At 36.9% G+C, this 19,670-nt stretch overlaps 12 protein-coding genes across 12 annotated transcripts; 8 read left to right on the plus strand and 4 right to left on the minus strand. All coding sequences in view use genetic code 12, as the record gives it.

Moving 5' to 3' along the window:
* Positions 1-322: 322 nt before the first annotated feature.
* Positions 323-1,462, minus strand: DYS1 (deoxyhypusine synthase; the record flags this gene model as incomplete). Its single annotated transcript, XM_064998010.1, has 1 exon — positions 323-1,462. The coding sequence occupies one exon, from the start codon at positions 1,460-1,462 to the stop codon at positions 323-325; it is 1,140 nt and encodes a 379-aa protein (XP_064854082.1).
* Positions 1,463-1,766: 304 nt separating this feature from the next.
* Positions 1,767-2,330, plus strand: MXR1 (peptide-methionine-S-sulfoxide reductase; the record flags this gene model as incomplete). Its single annotated transcript, XM_064998011.1, has 1 exon — positions 1,767-2,330. The coding sequence occupies one exon, from the start codon at positions 1,767-1,769 to the stop codon at positions 2,328-2,330; it is 564 nt and encodes a 187-aa protein (XP_064854083.1).
* A 387-nt stretch (positions 2,331-2,717) lies between these two features.
* Positions 2,718-3,839, plus strand: DASC09_044130 (synaptobrevin family protein; the record flags this gene model as incomplete). Its single annotated transcript, XM_064998012.1, has 1 exon — positions 2,718-3,839. The coding sequence occupies one exon, from the start codon at positions 2,718-2,720 to the stop codon at positions 3,837-3,839; it is 1,122 nt and encodes a 373-aa protein (XP_064854084.1).
* Positions 3,840-4,315: 476 nt separating this feature from the next.
* On the plus strand, positions 4,316-5,986 carry ULP1 (SUMO protease ULP1; the record flags this gene model as incomplete). Its single annotated transcript, XM_064998013.1, has 1 exon — positions 4,316-5,986. The coding sequence occupies one exon, from the start codon at positions 4,316-4,318 to the stop codon at positions 5,984-5,986; it is 1,671 nt and encodes a 556-aa protein (XP_064854085.1).
* A 108-nt stretch (positions 5,987-6,094) lies between these two features.
* DASC09_044150 (DNA polymerase epsilon noncatalytic subunit) lies at positions 6,095-6,772 on the minus strand (the record flags this gene model as incomplete). The annotated part of the gene is made up of 1 exon (XM_064998014.1): positions 6,095-6,772. The coding sequence occupies one exon, from the start codon at positions 6,770-6,772 to the stop codon at positions 6,095-6,097; it is 678 nt and encodes a 225-aa protein (XP_064854086.1).
* A 2,260-nt stretch (positions 6,773-9,032) lies between these two features.
* MET7 (tetrahydrofolate synthase) lies at positions 9,033-10,682 on the plus strand (the record flags this gene model as incomplete). The annotated part of the gene is made up of 1 exon (XM_064998015.1): positions 9,033-10,682. The coding sequence occupies one exon, from the start codon at positions 9,033-9,035 to the stop codon at positions 10,680-10,682; it is 1,650 nt and encodes a 549-aa protein (XP_064854087.1).
* Positions 10,683-10,931: 249 nt separating this feature from the next.
* Positions 10,932-12,017, plus strand: YVH1 (tyrosine protein phosphatase YVH1; the record flags this gene model as incomplete). The annotated part of the gene is made up of 1 exon (XM_064998016.1): positions 10,932-12,017. The coding sequence occupies one exon, from the start codon at positions 10,932-10,934 to the stop codon at positions 12,015-12,017; it is 1,086 nt and encodes a 361-aa protein (XP_064854088.1).
* A 27-nt stretch (positions 12,018-12,044) lies between these two features.
* On the minus strand, positions 12,045-13,202 carry DASC09_044180 (uncharacterized protein; the record flags this gene model as incomplete). The annotated part of the gene is made up of 1 exon (XM_064998017.1): positions 12,045-13,202. One exon carries the CDS (start codon positions 13,200-13,202, stop codon positions 12,045-12,047), a length of 1,158 nt encoding a protein of 385 aa, XP_064854089.1.
* Positions 13,203-13,700: 498 nt separating this feature from the next.
* Positions 13,701-14,759, plus strand: RAM2 (bifunctional protein farnesyltransferase/protein geranylgeranyltransferase; the record flags this gene model as incomplete). The annotated part of the gene is made up of 2 exons (XM_064998018.1): positions 13,701-13,724; positions 13,788-14,759. 2 exons carry the CDS (start codon positions 13,701-13,703, stop codon positions 14,757-14,759), a joined length of 996 nt encoding a protein of 331 aa, XP_064854090.1.
* A 406-nt stretch (positions 14,760-15,165) lies between these two features.
* ABP140 (tRNA(Thr) (cytosine(32)-N(3))-methyltransferase) lies at positions 15,166-16,329 on the plus strand (the record flags this gene model as incomplete). The annotated part of the gene is made up of 1 exon (XM_064998019.1): positions 15,166-16,329. One exon carries the CDS (start codon positions 15,166-15,168, stop codon positions 16,327-16,329), a length of 1,164 nt encoding a protein of 387 aa, XP_064854091.1.
* Positions 16,330-16,617: 288 nt separating this feature from the next.
* DASC09_044210 (uncharacterized protein) lies at positions 16,618-18,516 on the minus strand (the record flags this gene model as incomplete). The annotated part of the gene is made up of 1 exon (XM_064998020.1): positions 16,618-18,516. One exon carries the CDS (start codon positions 18,514-18,516, stop codon positions 16,618-16,620), a length of 1,899 nt encoding a protein of 632 aa, XP_064854092.1.
* Positions 18,517-18,684: 168 nt separating this feature from the next.
* On the plus strand, positions 18,685-19,518 carry ATG5 (Atg5p; the record flags this gene model as incomplete). Its single annotated transcript, XM_064998021.1, has 1 exon — positions 18,685-19,518. The coding sequence occupies one exon, from the start codon at positions 18,685-18,687 to the stop codon at positions 19,516-19,518; it is 834 nt and encodes a 277-aa protein (XP_064854093.1).
* Positions 19,519-19,670: the final 152 nt, after the last annotated feature.

The following is a 19,670-nucleotide window of genomic DNA, read 5'->3' on the forward strand; positions in this document are numbered from 1 at the left end:
CATCCCCAGAGTCTCCATAATTAATCACATTCAAATGTACTTCTAGCACAAATCATCATCATCTCTTCATTCCTTCAAGTTGGAAATATAAAGCGGCTCTAGGTCTATCATTTTCAAAATTATTACTGTCATGTTTTTTGTTTTTCTTTTTCTATTATGATAATTATCAAATACAGGAGTTTGCACTTACAATTTGTGGTCTTGGGTATTTGTAGATCATTTGTATTTAAATAACAATCGCAAAAGCAGATTGGTTGTATTATCAATAATTTATTTATAGTTATATTCGTAATGTGTACTAGGCAAGCCATCTATTGTTTTCTTATTTGGCTGGTCTTTCTTTAGCAAAAGTGGCACCGACAATCAATGGGAAGACCAAGGTGGCATCAGCATAAACCTTGACGCTTGGAGCTTCAGCCTTAATCTTACCCCAAGAGACAGCTTCGTCAGGTCTGGCACCAGCATCACAACCATCAAATTCTTGACCAGTATTGATGTAAACAGCGAAATCAGCACCATTTCTCATGAGACAAGCATTAGCAATATGGTGCTTAATTAAACCACCACCCAAGATTATCATACCAGCATGAGAGGCTTCCATGGATAAGGAATTGATCTTTCTGATATCGGCGACCAAATCAACACGAAGTTGTTTTGGAGAGGCTTTAAAAGTGTGGAAGAACAACATGTCCCCGATGGAACCATCGGTCAATGATGGACAGAACACAGGGATCTTATTTTTGTGAGCCCAATAAAGAACTGAGGATTCGTCATTGATTTCCTTTCCCAATCTGTCAATAAATGTTGAAGGGGTCCAAACAAATGAATCAGAATCAAAAGGACTATCCTTAGCCTTTGCAGCAGCGGCTTCTTGTTCTTCCAACATGGTATCCAAAATAGGAACGATCCATTCCTCGAATTTACAGTAGTTGTCATTTGGAACCAACAAATTACCAATTCTGTTCATCCCTTCGGCTCTAAGTTTGGCACCTGGAAGGGCAAAGTCACCCAAATAGGTTGGGGCAAGACATTTAATAAGATCTTCTTCAATACCACCAGCACTAGAAACAAGGGCACTGACAAAGTTGTGTTGCACTAAGAATCTAATAGTTTCTCTCAAACCAGAAGAAATCAAATTAGAAGTGTATCCTAAAAAGATGGTAGTCTTTTGGTATCCATTATCGTCAAAACTGCCTTTGATTTCATGATCTTCGAGTTCTGACTTGTGCTTACCCCTCCAGGAGCGCATTTTGTTGATGATTTCACAGGCTCTTCCCAAAGCAGACCCTTGGAAACCCATGGTTTTCATGTTGGCAACAAGTTCTGAGGCGGAGATGTCATATGAAGAATCTTTAGAGTAATCGATCCCTTTACATTCCTCAAAATCCTCCGGAACCGGGACAGATTTCACAAGCACAGCACCGGCTGCCAAGTTTGGAATATCTTTATTGGTTTCAGACATGATTATTTTGTGATAAGTGACACTTTACCGGTTCCCTATAACAATCATCTTATTATCATTTGATATTTTAGGTGAAATGCAAAAATTTTCCTGCACCCGATTCTCACCGCACTCCGTACGCTCCCCCATTTTTTGATGATCTTTTGTGTGCATTATCACGTGTGGTGATGAGACTATTGTTGTTGAATCTATCTTTGCCTTTAAAAGAAAGAAAGATCCCCGAAAGTTGCAAAAAAAAACAAGTGGCTATTTAATATCTTTTGATCTCTGTTGAATTTTTCAAGAAAAAAATAATAGCGTGGTAATGTCTGTTTCCAAGATCTCCCCAACATTGAAAGTCCTTGAAGGATCCCAACTCCTTACCATTGCTGCCGGTTGTTTCTGGGGTGTCGAGCACATTTACCGTAAAAATTTCCAAGATAAAGGGATATATGATCTCAAGGTTGGCTATGCCAATGGGGATATTGCCAATTACAAGAACCCTGATTACAAAACTGTATGTACTGGTGCCACAAATTTCGCCGAAGCCCTCCAGGTATCATTTGATCCGGCCAAGATCAGCTATCGTGAGCTCGTTGCCTTCTTCTTCAGAATGCATGATGCTACCCATTTGAACCACCAGGGTCCAGACCAAGGTACTCAGTACAGAAGTGCCATTTTTGTCAATGACGAAAAGCAATTGAGCGTTGCTAAAGAAGAACTTGAGAAGGCCCAAAAAGAATGGTACCCAAACCATAAAATCGTCACCCAAATTGAGTATCTTGATAGTTTCTGGGATGCGGAAGAATACCATCAGGAATATCTAACTAATAATCCTACAGGATATGCTTGCCCAAGTCATTTCATCAGAACCACCCCAAAAGTTTAACCATGAATTCGTTTATGCTTAAAAGTGCAAGATTATTGTTTAGCTTACTAATCAGACCTTTCTTTCATCACGCTTTCCTCCAATTAGTTTTTCAGGTTTTACAAAACAAGTTGTTTTCTTTTTTGTTGTTCTATTTATATTTTCTTTCTTGAATTTTCACGGTTTTAGTTTCAGTTTTTATATTCCTGTAATGTGTTGTGCCTAAGCTATCAAATTTGATGCGTTTTGGGGGGATTCACTTACTGATTTCGGTATCCGTCATGGCCGTATCCGTGACGGATGGCTCATCTACTTTTTCTCATAAATTAAAAAAATTACAAATTTAACCTCTTTACAAAAGATTTGTGCAATGCGCTTACTTAGCAAGTTGGATCAATAGAAGAAAAAATGCCAAACATGTACGGAACTTCCAGGAACTCTTCATCTCAGAAACCAAAACTGAGCAGCAATCAGCTACTGGTCACGAGAAATGACCCTAAAGATGATATCCACAAACATCTCATTTATACCACCATGACCTATAACTCTTTCACCTTATATACGTTTGAGAATTCTCAGTTACTTGAAAAGCTATTGCCAAATGGGCGCACTATCAACTGTTTTGAAATAATCAATAGTCAACTTAGCGCCATCAATGACCCAAGTTCTTTTACTATGGGAATCATCCCAGTTTCATCGATCTCCAATTTACCTAGCTCCACGAGAAGTGCGGTACAAAATAATAGTTTAACATTATACTATATCAAATATAAGTTCAACAACTCTGATGATTTGGTCACTCTCCTCACTATCTGCTCTTCCCGCTTAAAAAAAGAATTCCCATTCATCATCCTCGACCATATCCTTGCCAATTACAAGGAATTTAGGGAAAATAAAACACAGCAAGCCCAACAAAACTCATCACTAGGGGTCATCGCTGGGAAGTCGACCACAGGCAATCCTTCCAATAACCACAATATCTTTGGGGATTATGATTTCAAGCCAGAATTTGCCAATATTATCATTACTGAAGAAAAGAAAATCCACTCGTTGCCGTCGCAACTCGTCCTTAGGTCTGCGGTATCCAACAATACTTCTGGTACTTCTCCGAGCGAAACTCTGCCATTACTTGCTAACAATCAAGGCACGTCATCTGATCTCTTTGGCATGGATTCTAAGGACGTTAATGATAATAGCAATGCAGATTTATCGAATTTGAATATTACCTTCATGACCTCAGAACTTAATGAACTCAAGCAAATTATGAATGATAATGTTGATAAATTAATGGAACGTCATGACAGATTAGGATCTTTAGTTAACAAGACTGATAAGATCAATCTTAATTCCAGAACTTTCAAACGCAGAACTTTGCAATTGAAACGTCGGTTGTGGTGGGGTAATGTCAAAATGAGAGTGATATTGGCGGGAATTATAATATTTATACTTTATATCATTGGAGGTGAAGTTGGTTGTGGACTACCATTTTATGGGAAATGTTTGAAGCATGAGAAGAACAAAAAAAATTAGTCCTTCTTTTATTAATAATTGTGGTCGACAGACAGAAAACATGAATATTTTCATTGTTATAGCGCATATATAATATATGATTGGGAATATTCCGATAATACAATCTTCAAAACGGTGATAATAAATCCAGGAAATTGAGAAAACATATTTACATTAGGAAGGAATAAGCTAGGCGGATTTTTTGGATATTTTTTTTAGAAGGAAAAAGATTAACAGGGCAAAATATACAAAATTCAACATTGTTGGATCATGCACTGTAGTATGGTGATCTTTATCGTATCTTTTATTATTATTAAGAGACCATTTATACCTGTTGCGAATAAATAGGGTTTGCACAACACATGTTGATTATCTCGACGTGCCCTGGTTAGGAGCCTTATGCAGGGAATTTGTGGAAATTCAAGAAAAAAAAAAAAAAAAAAAGGTTTACCAGCCCCAACTAAGCTTGTAGGAGATCTATAGTCATCATCGTCAACATGTTTTCTCAAAATCGCGATTCAATAATAAAGCATTCAAATAGTTCTTCGTCGCTAAATGCGCGTATACGAAAGAGAAAGTATAGTAACTTAAGCAACAATCCATTGTCGAGTTCTACAAAATATAATGATACCATAACAACGGCGTCTGATGATAACAATCACCAACAATCACACCAGAGAAATGGATTCAATATTGCATCGATATGTTCCAAAGCCTGGGGTTATTTAAAAAGTACTATTGATCCTTATCTTCAAATTAGAGGAGCTGATGATGAATACAAAAAGTTGCATCCAACAGAGCGGGCTCCTAAAAGATTTAAGAAGAATGATACAACGCTGAAAGAATCGACAAATCATTTAATGCTCACAAATACGCCAAAGAATAAAATAGTTAATGAAAATCAGCGAACCCCAGTGTTGTCGTTAGAGAACAGAGATTATGATTTCACGGGATTTGAAGCCAAGTCTGCAAAACTAAACCAAGAAATGTTTTTCAGCGATAATCTATTTAGTCTCGAAAGTGACATTAAAAGTATAATGAAGGAAAATAAGAAAGAGAAACAGCAAAATAAACTATATGGTAGTAGTTTCACCTTCAAAAGGAAATTTAACAGAAAGAAGAGCAGAGATGTTATCGCGGACTCACAGAATTATACTGATGTTAGTTCAATCAATCAATCTTTCAATCCTATACTACCAAAATCAATGACCAATATTTCAATCAATTATGAGTCGAGTCCTAATAATTCAATGTTGTTCGATGATGATTTACGTATCATCAAAGTTAGGAAAATCCCAAAAAGCTCACGTTTATCAAAGAATTCAATTTTCCAAAGGACTGATGAGGATGTGGAATCGTTAATGGTATTATCGAAATACAAGACATACTATAAAATATTGAACGAAAAGAGAAAATTACAAGAGAATCTTTATAAGCAGCGTGATTTTGTGGAAGGAAAGGAAATTATTCAGCCATTGAAAGAGAATGAATTGAAGAAGGTTGAAGAAATTTGGAAACTAGAAAGATCCCAACCTGGTGTGCAGATTGTGTCCTTGGCCAACATTGATATTTCGGTTCGTGATTTGAGCACACTCAAAGATCGCCAGTGGCTTAATGACAATATCATGGATTCTTACCTATCAATGGTGGTTGAAAGATCAAAAAAATCTACTGATTTGCCAAATATTTTCGTGTTTACTACGCACTTCTATACCACTTTATCGGGCAAAGGTTATAGTGGTGTTAAACGATGGGCAAAAAGAAAGAAGATTGATGTGACGAAGCTTGATTATGTTTTCGTTCCTATTAATGTGATGAATTCACATTGGTCATTGGCGGTGGTGAATAATAAACATAAAAAATTCCAATATTTTGACTCTTTGCCAGGATCAGGACAATCAATATTGATGGATTTACAAGATTATATGACCGAAGAATCGAAAAGATTATATCCAAATGATGAACCCATAGATTATGAGAATGTTTACGAATTTGTCGCCAAAGAAAAATTTCCCCAACAGAAAAATGGGTTCGATTGTGGAGTTTTCGCTTGTACAGGAATAAATTTCTTGAGTAAAGAAGGTGATTTAAAATTCAGTCAAAATGACATGCCAATAATTAGAAGAAAAATGGCTTATGAAATTATCACCAGCCATCTAAAAGATTGATTAATGAATGTATAATAACTGAATTTAAAAGTCTGTATTATTATTCTTACACGAATTGTAAGTGATAAACCACACGTGTAAATATATATATATATTTAAAAATAAAATTCATTCATTGTCAGTCTCATCATCTGTGTCATCATTTTTCGCTTCACTAGGTTCATTACCTACAAGCTCCTTATATTCCTTTTCTAACGAATCGATATTATGGGTTGAATCATGATTTTCTTCATCATCAGACTCAACTACATCTGGTATTTCTTCATCCTCATCCTCATCCTCGTCTTCGTCGTCTTCATCATCATTGTGAACATTATCATCATCATCGTCATTATCGTCATTTCGTTCTTGTTCTGCTTCCTCACTATCGCCTACTACATCACCTGTATCTACCTTTTGAGCCTTCTGTTTGGCCTTTTCTAGCTTTTTAGCCTCTTGGATCTTCGTATGCTGTTCTAACTCATTCCTCATCGTTTCGATAAACTCATCTAGCCCCACACTGTAAAACGCCTCTAACACATCATTGGCAGTGACAGTCACCCGATCCTTTGATCCCGCAATGTTTCTGGCATATTCTGTGATATAATTCACGTACACTGTGGCACATCTCTGAAGTACTTCAGCACTCTCCTTGGATATCAAGGTTCCTGGTGGGAACACAGATTTGGCAAGTTTTAATACCGTCGATTTCGGGAAAAGAATCTCATCTATTGATTTAATCTCACGCTCTCGGCTAGGCAATGGGTAGCTGCCGTCTGCGTTTTTTCTCCAACCTTTTGGGGGCATATTTGTTTGTTTGTTTGTATGTATTTTATTATTGTTTTTTTGGAATAAGTCTTTATTAGCAATTTCATTAACGTGAACCGCTGCAAAGACAAAAAAAAATATACAACAAAATAAAAAAAAAAAAAAGTCGTGTCTCACGTATTGTTAGGATCGTTCCTAGCTTCCGAGTCGGAAACGTGATCTCCTGGTTAGGACGTACTGGCAATAATATCACCACGTCGATTATTGTAGTTTGATCTTCTATCTTCTTATATTGCTATTATTAGTCGAATATATATTATGAATCAATTCTTATTTTAGCTAGCCGTTCAGAATGTGAGGTGGGATGGTTTTGGTTCTGTATATTCCGAGCTGAGCTTCAGTGATCGTAGAATAATATTGATGATCTTATTCTTCTTCCATTTCGTCCCACTATCCCCCACATACCATTAGGTAGAATATTATATGTTTGTATTACATGTTCTAAATATATATACTTGTTATATCTAGACTTACCAGGATTCTGAGCGAGAATAAGCCAAGTAACTTATACTAGAAGGAAATCCGCACTATCGCCGTAGTGCTCTTATCAATCCGTAGAACGGATTCTAACATGCATATATTTCGTAAGCGCTCATAATTTCGGGTCGCAATTTTATGACAAACTGTCAGCATTTAAAAAGGAACTGGACTAATTTTCAGCAATTCAAAGCCTAATATGTATCTCTCATGTGATATGCTATAATTTCTAGCTGAAAAAAGATGAAGCATTTGTTAATGCAAAAAAATATCGTCACAGACAAGATTCGAACTTGCGAAGGAAAATCCCAATGCCTAACAGCTTGACTGATTAAATCATAGCAGGGCATCGCCTTAACCACTCGGCCACAGTGACTTTGCTTAAACGTACATAAAGCGGCATATTGGTAATCTGTCACGGTTATGTTATAGGCCCGGGCACATAACCTCAAAATCTCACTTAGTGCCTATTTACTCATTTGAAGCTGAATATTTTTGTGAAATAAATGAATTTGTGAATATTTGTGGTTTATTCTCACCAATAGTAATCAAAGATTATTTTTTGGAGGCATGAACGCGTCAATTAGTAAGTTGCAAACTCGGTAGGCTACACCCATTGCAAGGAATGCAAAGGTTATAAGCGAAAATAACGATAACAATACATAAATTACCACAGTGGATTATGTGGTAGTGCTAAATGATAAATATGGAAGTCTATGAAAAGAAAATACTGTTGAAATTCCAGAGGAAAGAACTTCAGGATCTACTGTTATCAAGCCAATACTATTTCCTCTCTTTTTTTTTTTTTTGGTTTCCGTAAGCTTTGTGGCTCACTCAAATTCTGTATTGATTTTTTGATTGAATATAATGCTGTTATTTATTTTCACTTAATATCAAAAGACACTTTCTGTAAGACTCATTTGTTTTTTCTTTTGTTAATGAAATGACAGTGAATACAGAATCAATTAATTAAAAAATACAATCGATCATGCGGAAAGAACCAATGACCTTTGGGCTCTATAAGATAACAATAAAGATTCTTTGGAATCGAAAAAAAGAAAAAGGAAAAAAAAAGCATTCAACTTATTCGAAGCTCTAGTACTATAGTATTTTGATCATTGTGTTCATATTGAATGAGTAGTGCAAACACATGGGAGTACACAGTACAATACCTAAACACAGAAATTTTTTTTGGAAATTCTTATTAATTCATCGCATATTGATATTGAAAATAATCTATTATACATTAAGATCTTTTGATTACACCACCGAATGAACAATATCAATAGTGAATTACGTCTCCTATCTACAGACATCGGATATGAAAAATTCAATGCAGCATGAGATATTATACACGGTATCTCAGGAAAGAAATATCAGCAATAAAAACATATTTTTATATATAATATACATAAAGTACTTCATAATAATCCAAACTGTGAGCCTAAAATATTTCATCTCAAGGTGTTTATTTGTGGTTTCCCTCACACGTTGAGCCAGGAAAACTGACTTATCGGTGAGGTGCGTAAAGACACGGAAATGCCAGAAAAATTTTAGATATGAGTAAATCAAGGATTCTCTATCGCAGATCATTTGGGGGATATCAATAACCAGCGTGCTTAGATCTCATTGAAACATCTTCTTCACGTTTAAGGAGGTGTTTGATAAATAAATAAATAAAAAAAATAATCAACCAGTAAAGGGAAATAACAATAATAATAATACCACTAGCAAAAATCTTGTTTTTCTCTTGGGTGCATTAATGTTTCTGGCTGTATCAAAGTTTTCAACGCCTAGCATCAGTAATTCTGCAATTGGATTAATCACCAAACACTTATACTCCACTAGTATCAAGATGAAAACATACGATGAAGCCGTCAATACTTTAAATAATCTTCAAACCAACTTCGCCACAATTCAGCAGGTGAGGTTGTCAGGAAACAAGAACATGGATACCTTGTTGCAAATGTTTGAATATTCCAAAAGAATCGGCTACGACGCCGCAGAATACGACAAATTGAATCTTCTTCACGTCACCGGAACTAAAGGTAAAGGGTCCACTTGTGCATTCATTCATTCTTTAATATCTCAGTACAAGAACTGTACCGATAAAGTTACCAAAGTCGGTCTTTATACTTCTCCTCACTTGAAATCTGTCCGGGAAAGAATTTGCATTGATGGTAAGCCGATTTCCGAAGAGAAATTTGCCCAATACTTTTTTGAAGTTTATGAATTGTTGGAAAACACGAACGATGATCCAAGTGTTACTACCGAGTTAACGAAAGATCAAAGACCAGCGTACTTCAAATTTCTTACTCTTTTGTCCTTCTACGTGTTTATGAAAGAAGGGGTTGATGCTGCGGTATACGAGGTTGGTATTGGTGGCGAATTAGACTCTACAAACATCATTCACAAACCAATTGCTTGTGGGGTTTCTTCTATTGCCCTCGATCACACATTTGTTCTCGGAAATACTGTCGAAGAGATTTCCTGGAACAAATCAGGGATTTTCAAAAATGGTTCATCAGCCTTTTCCGTAGTCCAACAACCTGGTAGTGAGAAAGTGTTGAGGGAAAGAGCTGCTGAAAAAGGATCCAGTTTTGAAGTTGTTGATATTCATCCTTTGCTCAAAGACAATAATATCAAATTGGGGGTTGATGGGGATGTCCAAAAAATCAATGCTTCCTTGGCTTTGGCAATGTCGTATAAATTTTTGAAACAATTGGATATTCCAATTTACGAAGACAGACCTAATAGCGAGGTTCCTGATACTATTAAAGAAGTTACCGAATTCCCGGGAAAGATTTTAGCTGGGTTAGCTAAGGCTCATATTGATGGGAGATCTCAAACTTTACCAGACTCCGAGCTCGAGAACTTGACTTGGTACATTGATGGATCCCATACTGTGGAAAGTATCCATAGATCATCAAACTGGTGGAAAACTACAATGTTAGCAAAAAAGGAAAAAACCCCAGAAAAGTTCAATGATTCAATTAAAGTGGTATTATTCAACCAACAATCGAGAAATATCGAGGAATTGCTTACGGAGCTTTACAAGACCTTGGAAGATACTGTTGTTTTCGATCAAGCGATTTTCTCTACAAATGTAACGTGGGCTAACAACAAATATGATATCAATTTAGTTAGCATGAATGTTGATGATAAAAAAGTTGATGAATTGGAAATGCAGAAGAGATCTGCCATCACATTCGAGACTTTGCAAGCAGAAACTAATAAAGAAAAGAATACCAATGAAATCACGAAAATAAACGTGCTACATGATATTGAAACAGGGGCCAATTTGGTCAGAGACCTTGCCAAACAGAATCCAGAAAAGGATATTGATGTTTTTGTCTGTGGGTCTCTACACTTAGTAGGTGGTTTGCTTGTTGTTTTGGACGGTACTAAATGATTTATTTATTATTAAACACAAGAAGAGATGTCTTTATAAATAAATAAAACAGTCTTTCTCTTTCTCATGCTGATGTTTTATACATTATTTAATATGTGTGTAGAAGCTGCCTTAACAATTTGCATGTTGCGATGCAATGCATCGCAGGAAAATTTTTTTTTTATTTTTTTTTTATACTTTTTTTTTCTTTCAATCAATCTTTACTGAAAAGGAAGAAATAATAACTATAAACCCTAACAGTATCTGAAAATGGATAGAATCTTGGGAGGAATCTATGTGGGATCTTACCAGCCTTTAGCAGTTGGTGTAGACTTGAAAGGAAAATATAAAATCACACATATTTTATCCGTCATCAAGGGTGAATTACCAGATGGATTAAAGAAGCAGTATACCGTCAAACAAATTGAAATTGATGATGAGGAGACCACAAACATCTTGGATTTCTTGAACGAAACAAATAAGTTCATCAATGAAGCATTATATCCTAAAGTTTCTGAACCCAAAGTCGTGGAAAAGACTGACGAATCAAAGAAGAAAAGTAATGGTCATAGAGGTGCGATATTGATACATTGTTCTCAAGGGGTTTCGCGAAGTGTGGCCTTCACCATTGCTTACTTGATGTATAAGTATAAATTGTCATTGCAAAACTCCCTTTATGCAGTGCAGAGGAAGAGAAGCATTGCTCAGCCCAATATCGGTTTCATGCAACAGTTGAAGATCTACGAGGATGCCCTTCAACATAACGATTACATCATTGATAAGATCGATCTCAATGCCGAACAAGCGTATCGTGATTGGATTTTCAAGAACCTGATGGATGACGAAGAAGCCAGAAACAAGTTTTTATCAAACAACGAATCGTATGCCGCAGTTGCAGTGAATCAGAACCAGCATAATCCAAAAGAGGGGGAAAAATTGACCCAACTTCGATGCAAAAAGTGTCGTCAAGAATTAGCATTATCCACCTCTTTTATTCCTCATGAAATACCAGATGAGGGATCAAGACAGTCCAACTTTGTCACTACTTCTGGCTATTCGAATAGAATTATTGGCATTGAAAGAGCGTCAAATTTCTGCTCCCACATCTTTGTTGAGCCTTTGAATTGGATGAAGGAAGAATTACAAGGAAAAGGTGAACTATTAGGGAAACTCAACTGTCCAAACTCTAGATGTGGAACAAAAGTCGGTACCTATAGTTGGAAAGGCTCAAGATGTTCTTGTGGTAGATGGGTTGTTCCAGCTATTAGTTTACAAACTGCAAAGGTTGATGAAGTATTTATTAGTACACATTCTAATTTCGAGCAAATCAAGCGTCAAGCTACAATAATAGAATAAATAGAATACATTGATTATGAATGAAATCTACTCCATTTCCATGTCAGAGTCTTCAATCCGTGTACTATTTTCGTATTGTGTAGTATTATGCGACATCAGATTATATGGCCTAGCAAGTTCACTAGTGGATCTGTAAATGGAATGGTCAGCCATAACATGATTATTACTTGAATTCCCAACTGAGGTGTCAATTCCAGGAATACCACGCAATTCAGGATTCAATGATGAGATTCTTGTACTGGTGCTGACGTTTCTTGTTCCAGTGTTACGGATTTGGAGCAAATCGCTATTAATATCTAAATCATAGTAACTATTCACTTGATTAGCTTGGCCCTCTTCTTCATCTTGGTCTTCGTAATATTCTTCATCTGCCATAAAACCTTCATCCCCTGCAAAATCTTCATTACTTCCAATATCTTCATCCTCAACGCTGTAAACCCCACTCAAGTAATTTGGATCGCCTTCCTCGCTTTCTTCATCGTGATTGGAAATATTAGCATCCAAGTCAACTTCCAAATGAGGAAGCTGCTGCTGTTGATAGGGCGAATGAGGTTGATGATCACCATTTGTAGTATTATTTGTAGTGAAACCAGTTCCTTCATCTTGTGGTTGTGTAGTGGAATAGTTTCTTGATCGCATTTCATCATCATCCATGGCACTAGGATCTTGGAAAATCACTCTCGCATTTGCCGCGTTCGAGTTATCAGTGTTTCCAACAAGATTCTCAGCAGTTCCTGCCATCGACTCAGTGAATTCATGGTTACCATTTTCTTGCAATTCCATATTCTTCTCATCAATTAACGTTTGCATTGTTTTCCCAATCCCCAATGGTTTCAAGTAGGTGAAGCCGTAGGTCTTGATACGATCTAGCTGAACCAACCTTGAATCAAGTTCATTAAGGAAGATATCTGATGACGATAAACTGGAAATTGTAGCACCAACGCACGCCGATGAGTATGATGATAATGGTGGAGCAAAAGCAGCACCTCTGGCGCTGCCAGTATCAAATGGCCCACCAACACTCCTCATCGCACTCTGTTGCTGCTGCCTTTGCCGCTGATTTCTGGTACCGGAAGCCCCATTATTTCCAAGGATTTTTCTTCTTCGAAGATATTTTGATCCTTTATCATCATCATCGAGCCAGAGATGATGAGAATTGGCGGGCATCAAGTTGGGTAAAAACATTGTATGTCAGTTCACAGTGTTTTCTATCCAATAATGGTCTGTATTACAAGAAAAGTGGTGCCAATAATACCACTCTGCTATCAACCTGAGAAGAAGTGTTGAAGAAGCAGTCAGTTGGCTCTGTGTTTATGCTGTTTTTGTTTTTGTATATGAAGCGATGCGCATGTGACCAAAGACACCTTAAATGGGGCCAGCCAAAGACGCCCAATATGGGAACAGGAAGGCTTAAAAGACTCCATTCCCACTTCAGTTGCCGCTCCCCCAAGAAAGACCCAATATATGCTTATTCCTTTGCCCTTATTTCCCAATCCCCTGACGTTTCTTTCGGTTATGGGAGCCTATTGTACAACACGGGGGCACATAACTCGAGGATTGATTCTGCCCAATTAGGTAAAAAAGCGGAAAATCACTTATATATATATATAAACCACCACACACCATCCGTCTTGTTGATTATCACCATAATAATACAACTTTTGTTGTGATTTTACTATCACAATGTCAGACGCTTCTAAGACAATGGTATGTTTATGTCTTTCAAGACCCTGTTCCATGTGGATCTTTGTTATTAACCCAAATCATTAGGAAGATTTCAGTTACGACGACGTAACCCCAATGCCATTCAACGAACCAAAAGGCAGCTTATGTCGAATTGCTTATTCTGCAGAGTATACTACGGTAATGGGAATAATTAGAGCATTTTTATCTGTCAAAGAATATTCAGAAAGGGCATTGGCGGCAACGGCAGCGGCCATCGAGTTGAATCCTGCTCATTACACCGTTTGGTCCTATCGATACGATATCATCAAGAATATTTCAGAATCATTAGAACTGGACACAAAACGTCAACAGTATATCGATGAAGAATTGGAGTACAACGAATCAGTGGCCATAAACTATCCAAAGAACTACCAAATTTGGAACTACAGAGAATTGTTAATTAAACTACATCCCAACCCTACCCCAAAAAAAGAGTTCCCATTGCTTGAAGCAATTATTATCGAAGACAATAAGAACTACCATACCTGGGCGTATCGTACTTGGTTAGTGTCGTATTTCAACTTATTCGATGAAGAATCGGAAATCAATTTTGTCAACATCTTGTTAGCAAAAGATATTAGAAACAACTCGGCCTGGAATTTCCGTTTCTTTTTGAAATTCAATAACAATAACAGAAAACTTACGGAAGAGGAGATCGAAAAAGAGATTAGTCACGTCAAGAACTCCATATCGCATGCTCCTCAGAATTCTAGTTCCTGGAATTATTTGACAGGAATTTATGATCGCACTGGAAAAGACATTAGCGAACTCGAAGAGTTCTGTTTAGAATTCGGGTCTATTGATGATATATTGATTGAGGATCTCCGGACAAACGATGGGGAGGACAACTCAGATGATGTTGAAGTAATTGTGAAATCGGTGTATGCTGTTGAATTACTACTGAATATTTATGCCAAAGAGAAGAAGGCAAAGTCATTAAAAGCATTGGAAATCCTTACAGAGATAGATCCTATTCGAGAAAATTACTGGAGTTATAAGAGATCATTGCTTGCATAATACCCAAGACAAGAGTGGCAAATAGATATTCTGTAGCCAGTTTTTAAGGCCATGATAGTTTTTTGTGCTTGAGAAGAAGCAAGAACTAAGGTACTATGATAGTATTATCAATACATTGTGAATAATACATAATGAATCTTAAATTATCTTGATAAGTTAGACAAGAATACCTGACTTGTAACAGGTATCGTAAGAGCCTCCCCCTCGTTATATTATATGGAAGAAAGATGTACCACCGCCTTGGAAAGAAATCGAAAAAAGAAAAAAAAAAAGTAAAAATTTTTTTTTTTTTTTTTTCAATTGTATGAAAGATCTTATCAGTGAATGAATGCTTTGAGTCAATATATTTCCATCTAATATTATTTTGATTTTGAGTATATTCCCTCAACCATAATATATAACCACAATGACTGTTCCGGAGCCACTAGAATCAAGCGTGCCACCATCGTCTCCCGAGATCAAGAAACCTAGCTTGGAGTCTCGTATCACTGGTGAAATATCAGAATCAGACACAAGAATCGGCAAGGACTCGCCGTTTGTCTTTGGCCAGAGATATCTCACACAAGAAGAGGATGTGTTCAGTCGTAATGCCTGGGATCACGTTGAATGGGGTGAGAAAGAAATCAAGCACGCTGAAGAAATGATTGCCAAACAATACAACGACCCAGTTTCCCAAGAGGATAAGGAACGGTATAATGCCACCCCGGAGAAGTTTTGGAACGTTTTTTACACCAACCACAAAGAAAACTTCTTCAAGGACAGAAATTGGTTGCAAATCGAGTTCCCATTATTGTACGAGGTGAGTTCTAAGGACTATGGTGATAAACCAGTGAAGATTCTAGAAGTTGGGTGCGGTGCCGGTAATACAATGTTTCCTGTGTTGAGACAGAACCAAAATTCCAACTTGAAGATTATCGGTGCGGATTACAGCAGTGTTGCTGTCGATTTGATCAAAAAAAGCGAGTCCTTTGACCCAGAACACGCCGAGGCCTATGTGTGGGACTTGGCTAATGAAAATGGTGATTTGCCAGGTAATATGGAACCAAACTCTTTGGATATAGTGGTAATGATTTTCGTGTTTAGTGCGTTAGCTCCAAATCAATGGAATGCTGCGATCAAGAATATTTCTAAACTTTTGAAGCCGGGCGGAACTTTGTTGTTCAGAGACTATGGTAGATATGATCTTGCCCAAGTTAGAGTTAAGAAAGGTAGACTTTTAGAAGACAATTTTTACATTAGGGGTGATGGTACTAGAGTATATTTCTTCACCGAAGAAGAGCTAAGAGAAATGTTTATAAACCAAATAGGTTTTGAAGAAAAAAGAATCGCCACTGACAGAAGATTGTTAGTAAATAGAAAAAAACAGTTGAAAATGCACAGAATTTGGTTGCAGGCTGTGTTCAATAGACCATCAGAAAACGATACTGTCGAAACTAACAATTCAAGTCTCAGCACTCAAGAGTTGATGAAGAAATTGGCTCTAGATGACAGTGATGATGAAGAAGATGACGGCTGCACCCCGCCAATAACTTGCGGGTGTGAATCATGCGCCACTGGCCATTCTCATTAAAGAAACTTGAATATTCAATAATTACTTACTCTAATATAATCTAAATCTGCAAAATCAATTGCGATATGCAGCAGGAAATCTTTTGCCGTAATTCAGTTAGAATCCCAACCTGTAGAACAGTGAAGCAAATGTTGCAATACAAAAGAACCACCCATTGCCACACGCTTTGATATATATAAATCTTCTCAATTTCAAATCTCACGCAAAATAATAAATAAAGAATTAGCACATACTTTATTAATGGTTTTCATATAAGATGATAGAGCCATTTTTCATTTCCATTATTGCTTATTCTGACATAAAATTCTGCAAAAATCCAAATCCTGGATTACCCATCTCATTTCCATTATTTGTTTGTAGTAATTTCATCAATTCTCCTAAACTTTTGATATCCTCTTCTGATATGTTATACTCCCCATTGCCTTCAAATTGGTCTTGCGAAGTATCGTATTCATCATCATTGATACCATCATAGTCAGAGGCTTCTCGTTTGGGCTTTCTTTTTTTCCCATTCATAATCTCTTCTTCGTCCTTGACTTGATTTTTGTTTTTTGCTATAATAGATCTGTAGTCTTCTAACTCATCTTTTGGAATATTAAGTGCTTCAGTTAAGAAATACTCAAAAAAATCGTCCTCAGTTATTGAGATTTTTTCCTTCTTGAGATAATTAATCACTTCTTCATTTTCGTTACCCGAAGAATAGTCACTATCGTCATTATAATAATCATCCAAATTTATATCATCATTTTTTACTGAATTCTTCAAGTCATTACCTCCTTTGTCTTCAGGTTTTTCATTCTTGGGAATTTTTGGCACAGTAGGGTTATTTTCTAGATCTCTTTCTTGAATAAAATTCTTGATCTTTTCCATTAATTTCTCTTCATTTATGTTATTATTACTATTTAATGATTCATCTTTCTTCTTCCCAAGATCACTGACTTCTTTTTCGAATTTATTCAAGTCAATTGTCGATACTTTTTCTTTAAGTACACCTTTGGTCAAAAGCGACTGTTGAAGAGGATTTGATAGAATAAAATCATTTATGTTCGAAAGTGAAATGTCTTCAAGATCATCTTCCACACTCAATTTTTGAGTATACTGCTGAACATCCACATCTGAATCAGCGACAAAACTTTGAAAGCCCGAAGATAAAGCTTCTCCTAGGAACTCATTCATCGGAATCTCCTTGTTTTGCGGGTTAGAATGTCGCAGTTTTAAAACCGTGTAATGTAATAAAGACATAGGGATCCACAAGACTATCAAATCATCAGCATTTTTAAAATTCAATTTTTCAAAAGCGGTTCCTCTGGCCTCTGCCAACAGTTTTTGGAGATCTATTGTGGTAAGATTCTCAATATAGGCACCAAAACTTCTAGAAAAAACATTGGGAATCATTAAATGATGATCTTCTGTATTCAGAAGAGAATGATTCTGGCGGTAGATTGATAATTTCAAGATTATTGACGCAACCTTGCGATTGATTTTCACCTCGTTAAATACTGTATAGCTTAATGCTTCTGTTATTGCATTTTTCAACCTGTTATTCCAAATCTCATGTCTTAACTTTACCAAGCTATTCTTGTCAATCAAATAATTATACTTCATCATGTACGAGACAGCTTCAGTTAATTTCAAACTTTTGATCTGATTAGCGTTTTTTGTGCTTCCATGAGGTATCAATAGTAGATCACCATTTCCATTGATCCAAATTCTATTAAAGGTATTTGACGGCTCACACCAATCAGGAATATTCTCTGGAGACTCAATCAATAAAAACTCTCCATCTTGATCAAAAAAATGGATTAAAATATCCTGTTTGTCGAAAGAGAACGAGCAAAATATTGTGAAAAATGTGATGATCAAACTGACCACTAACCACTCATCACTCAAAGAATTGCCAAATTGTAAATGTCCATAAACGTAACTATACCGGTTGTTTTCTTGCAAGGAATCCTCGACTAGTTTTATATCTAAAGGATTGTCGTTCCAGGTATAATATTTGCGCCATGGTTTGAGAAACTCGGACAATTCTTGAAAAACCTCTTGGAGATACTGTGCTCTAGATTCATCAGAGGCTGTCGGATTGATGTAGAAGATTGTGAAGATTAGGGTATCTGACTCAAAGAAGAAATCAAAATCAGAGGTAAAGGGGAATTCCTGCGAGACTTCTATTAGAGATTTCACCATTTAATAACCACTAGTATCGATTCACCCTGTTATATTATTTTTGTCACTCTCTGGTGATCTCCGACTTTTTTTTTTTTCTGAAGATGTTGAGATGTCAAACAAATTGTGTGATGATCATCGATTTGATAACAAACAAAAACAACGACAACAAGAACAAAACACACAGCCATGACAGAAACAGTGAGGAGTATGATCTGGAAAGGATCTCTCACCGTGGAAGTGTCTTTGATAGCTCTGGAAACCGTGCAATCGATAGTGCCGAAGTTGTACATCAAGGTGCTAAGAAACGGATACTTCCCAATGTACTATGAGCAAATGATCCAATTTTTCCAGAGTTATTGCGAGAGCGAAATACAATTCAAGAACGTCTGGCTAGAATACGAAGAAGTTCCTTTGAAATGGAATTACACCATAGGGATGTTGTACGACTACGTAATGGGGCTTGATGGTTCCAATCATTCATTGTGGAAGCTTTCGGTGCACGTATCAGATTACCCCCAAGACTACTTGTTGCCACTACAAAGCTTGGATACGCTCAAGTCATACTGGATGAACCTGATCAAGGAAAGCTGTTTCATCACTTACAACTCTGCCAAAAAAATCATGAACTTGTCAAGAGAAGAATCCAACAATTTGTGGGATTTCGCGAGAGCTGGCAACTATGAGGGGTTCAAGAAGATTTACTACAAGAAAATCGTGCCCCAAAGCCTGGCAGAAGTAAGGAGAGTGCCAGTTAAGGTCTATCTCCCATACTCAAACAAGAATATCATTATTCGAGAACCAATTTCCCCAAGAAATGGCACTGGCGATGTCGTCACATTGCATGAGTTGCTTGAGAAGTGTCTCCCAGACCTTTTTCTGCAGGCACCTAACAAGAAGGATTTGGGCATTGCCATGGTCCAAGGGGCCTCTGTACCCACACAAGCTCCTTTGTGGGAGGCTTTCGAGTGCTTAGGAACCATCGATGGCTTTCTACATGTGGTAGTGGTGGTGGATTTGTGATTTTTTTTTCTCTTTGGAGGACGCGCTCCCCTTCGTCTAACACCCTTTACAGGCCCCGTGTAGTGTGTGCGCGCGGTGAGCTGTCACATAATAATTGCTGGTGCACAGAAGGGCCTTTTGTCCAAATTAAAAATAGATATCGAATAGCTAAT

The sequence above is a fragment of the Saccharomycopsis crataegensis genome (genome assembly GCF_037102585.1).
Source record: "Saccharomycopsis crataegensis DNA, jcf7180000000084, whole genome shotgun sequence".
In the NCBI taxonomy this organism is placed as follows: domain Eukaryota; kingdom Fungi; phylum Ascomycota; class Saccharomycetes; order Ascoideales; family Saccharomycopsidaceae; genus Saccharomycopsis; species Saccharomycopsis crataegensis.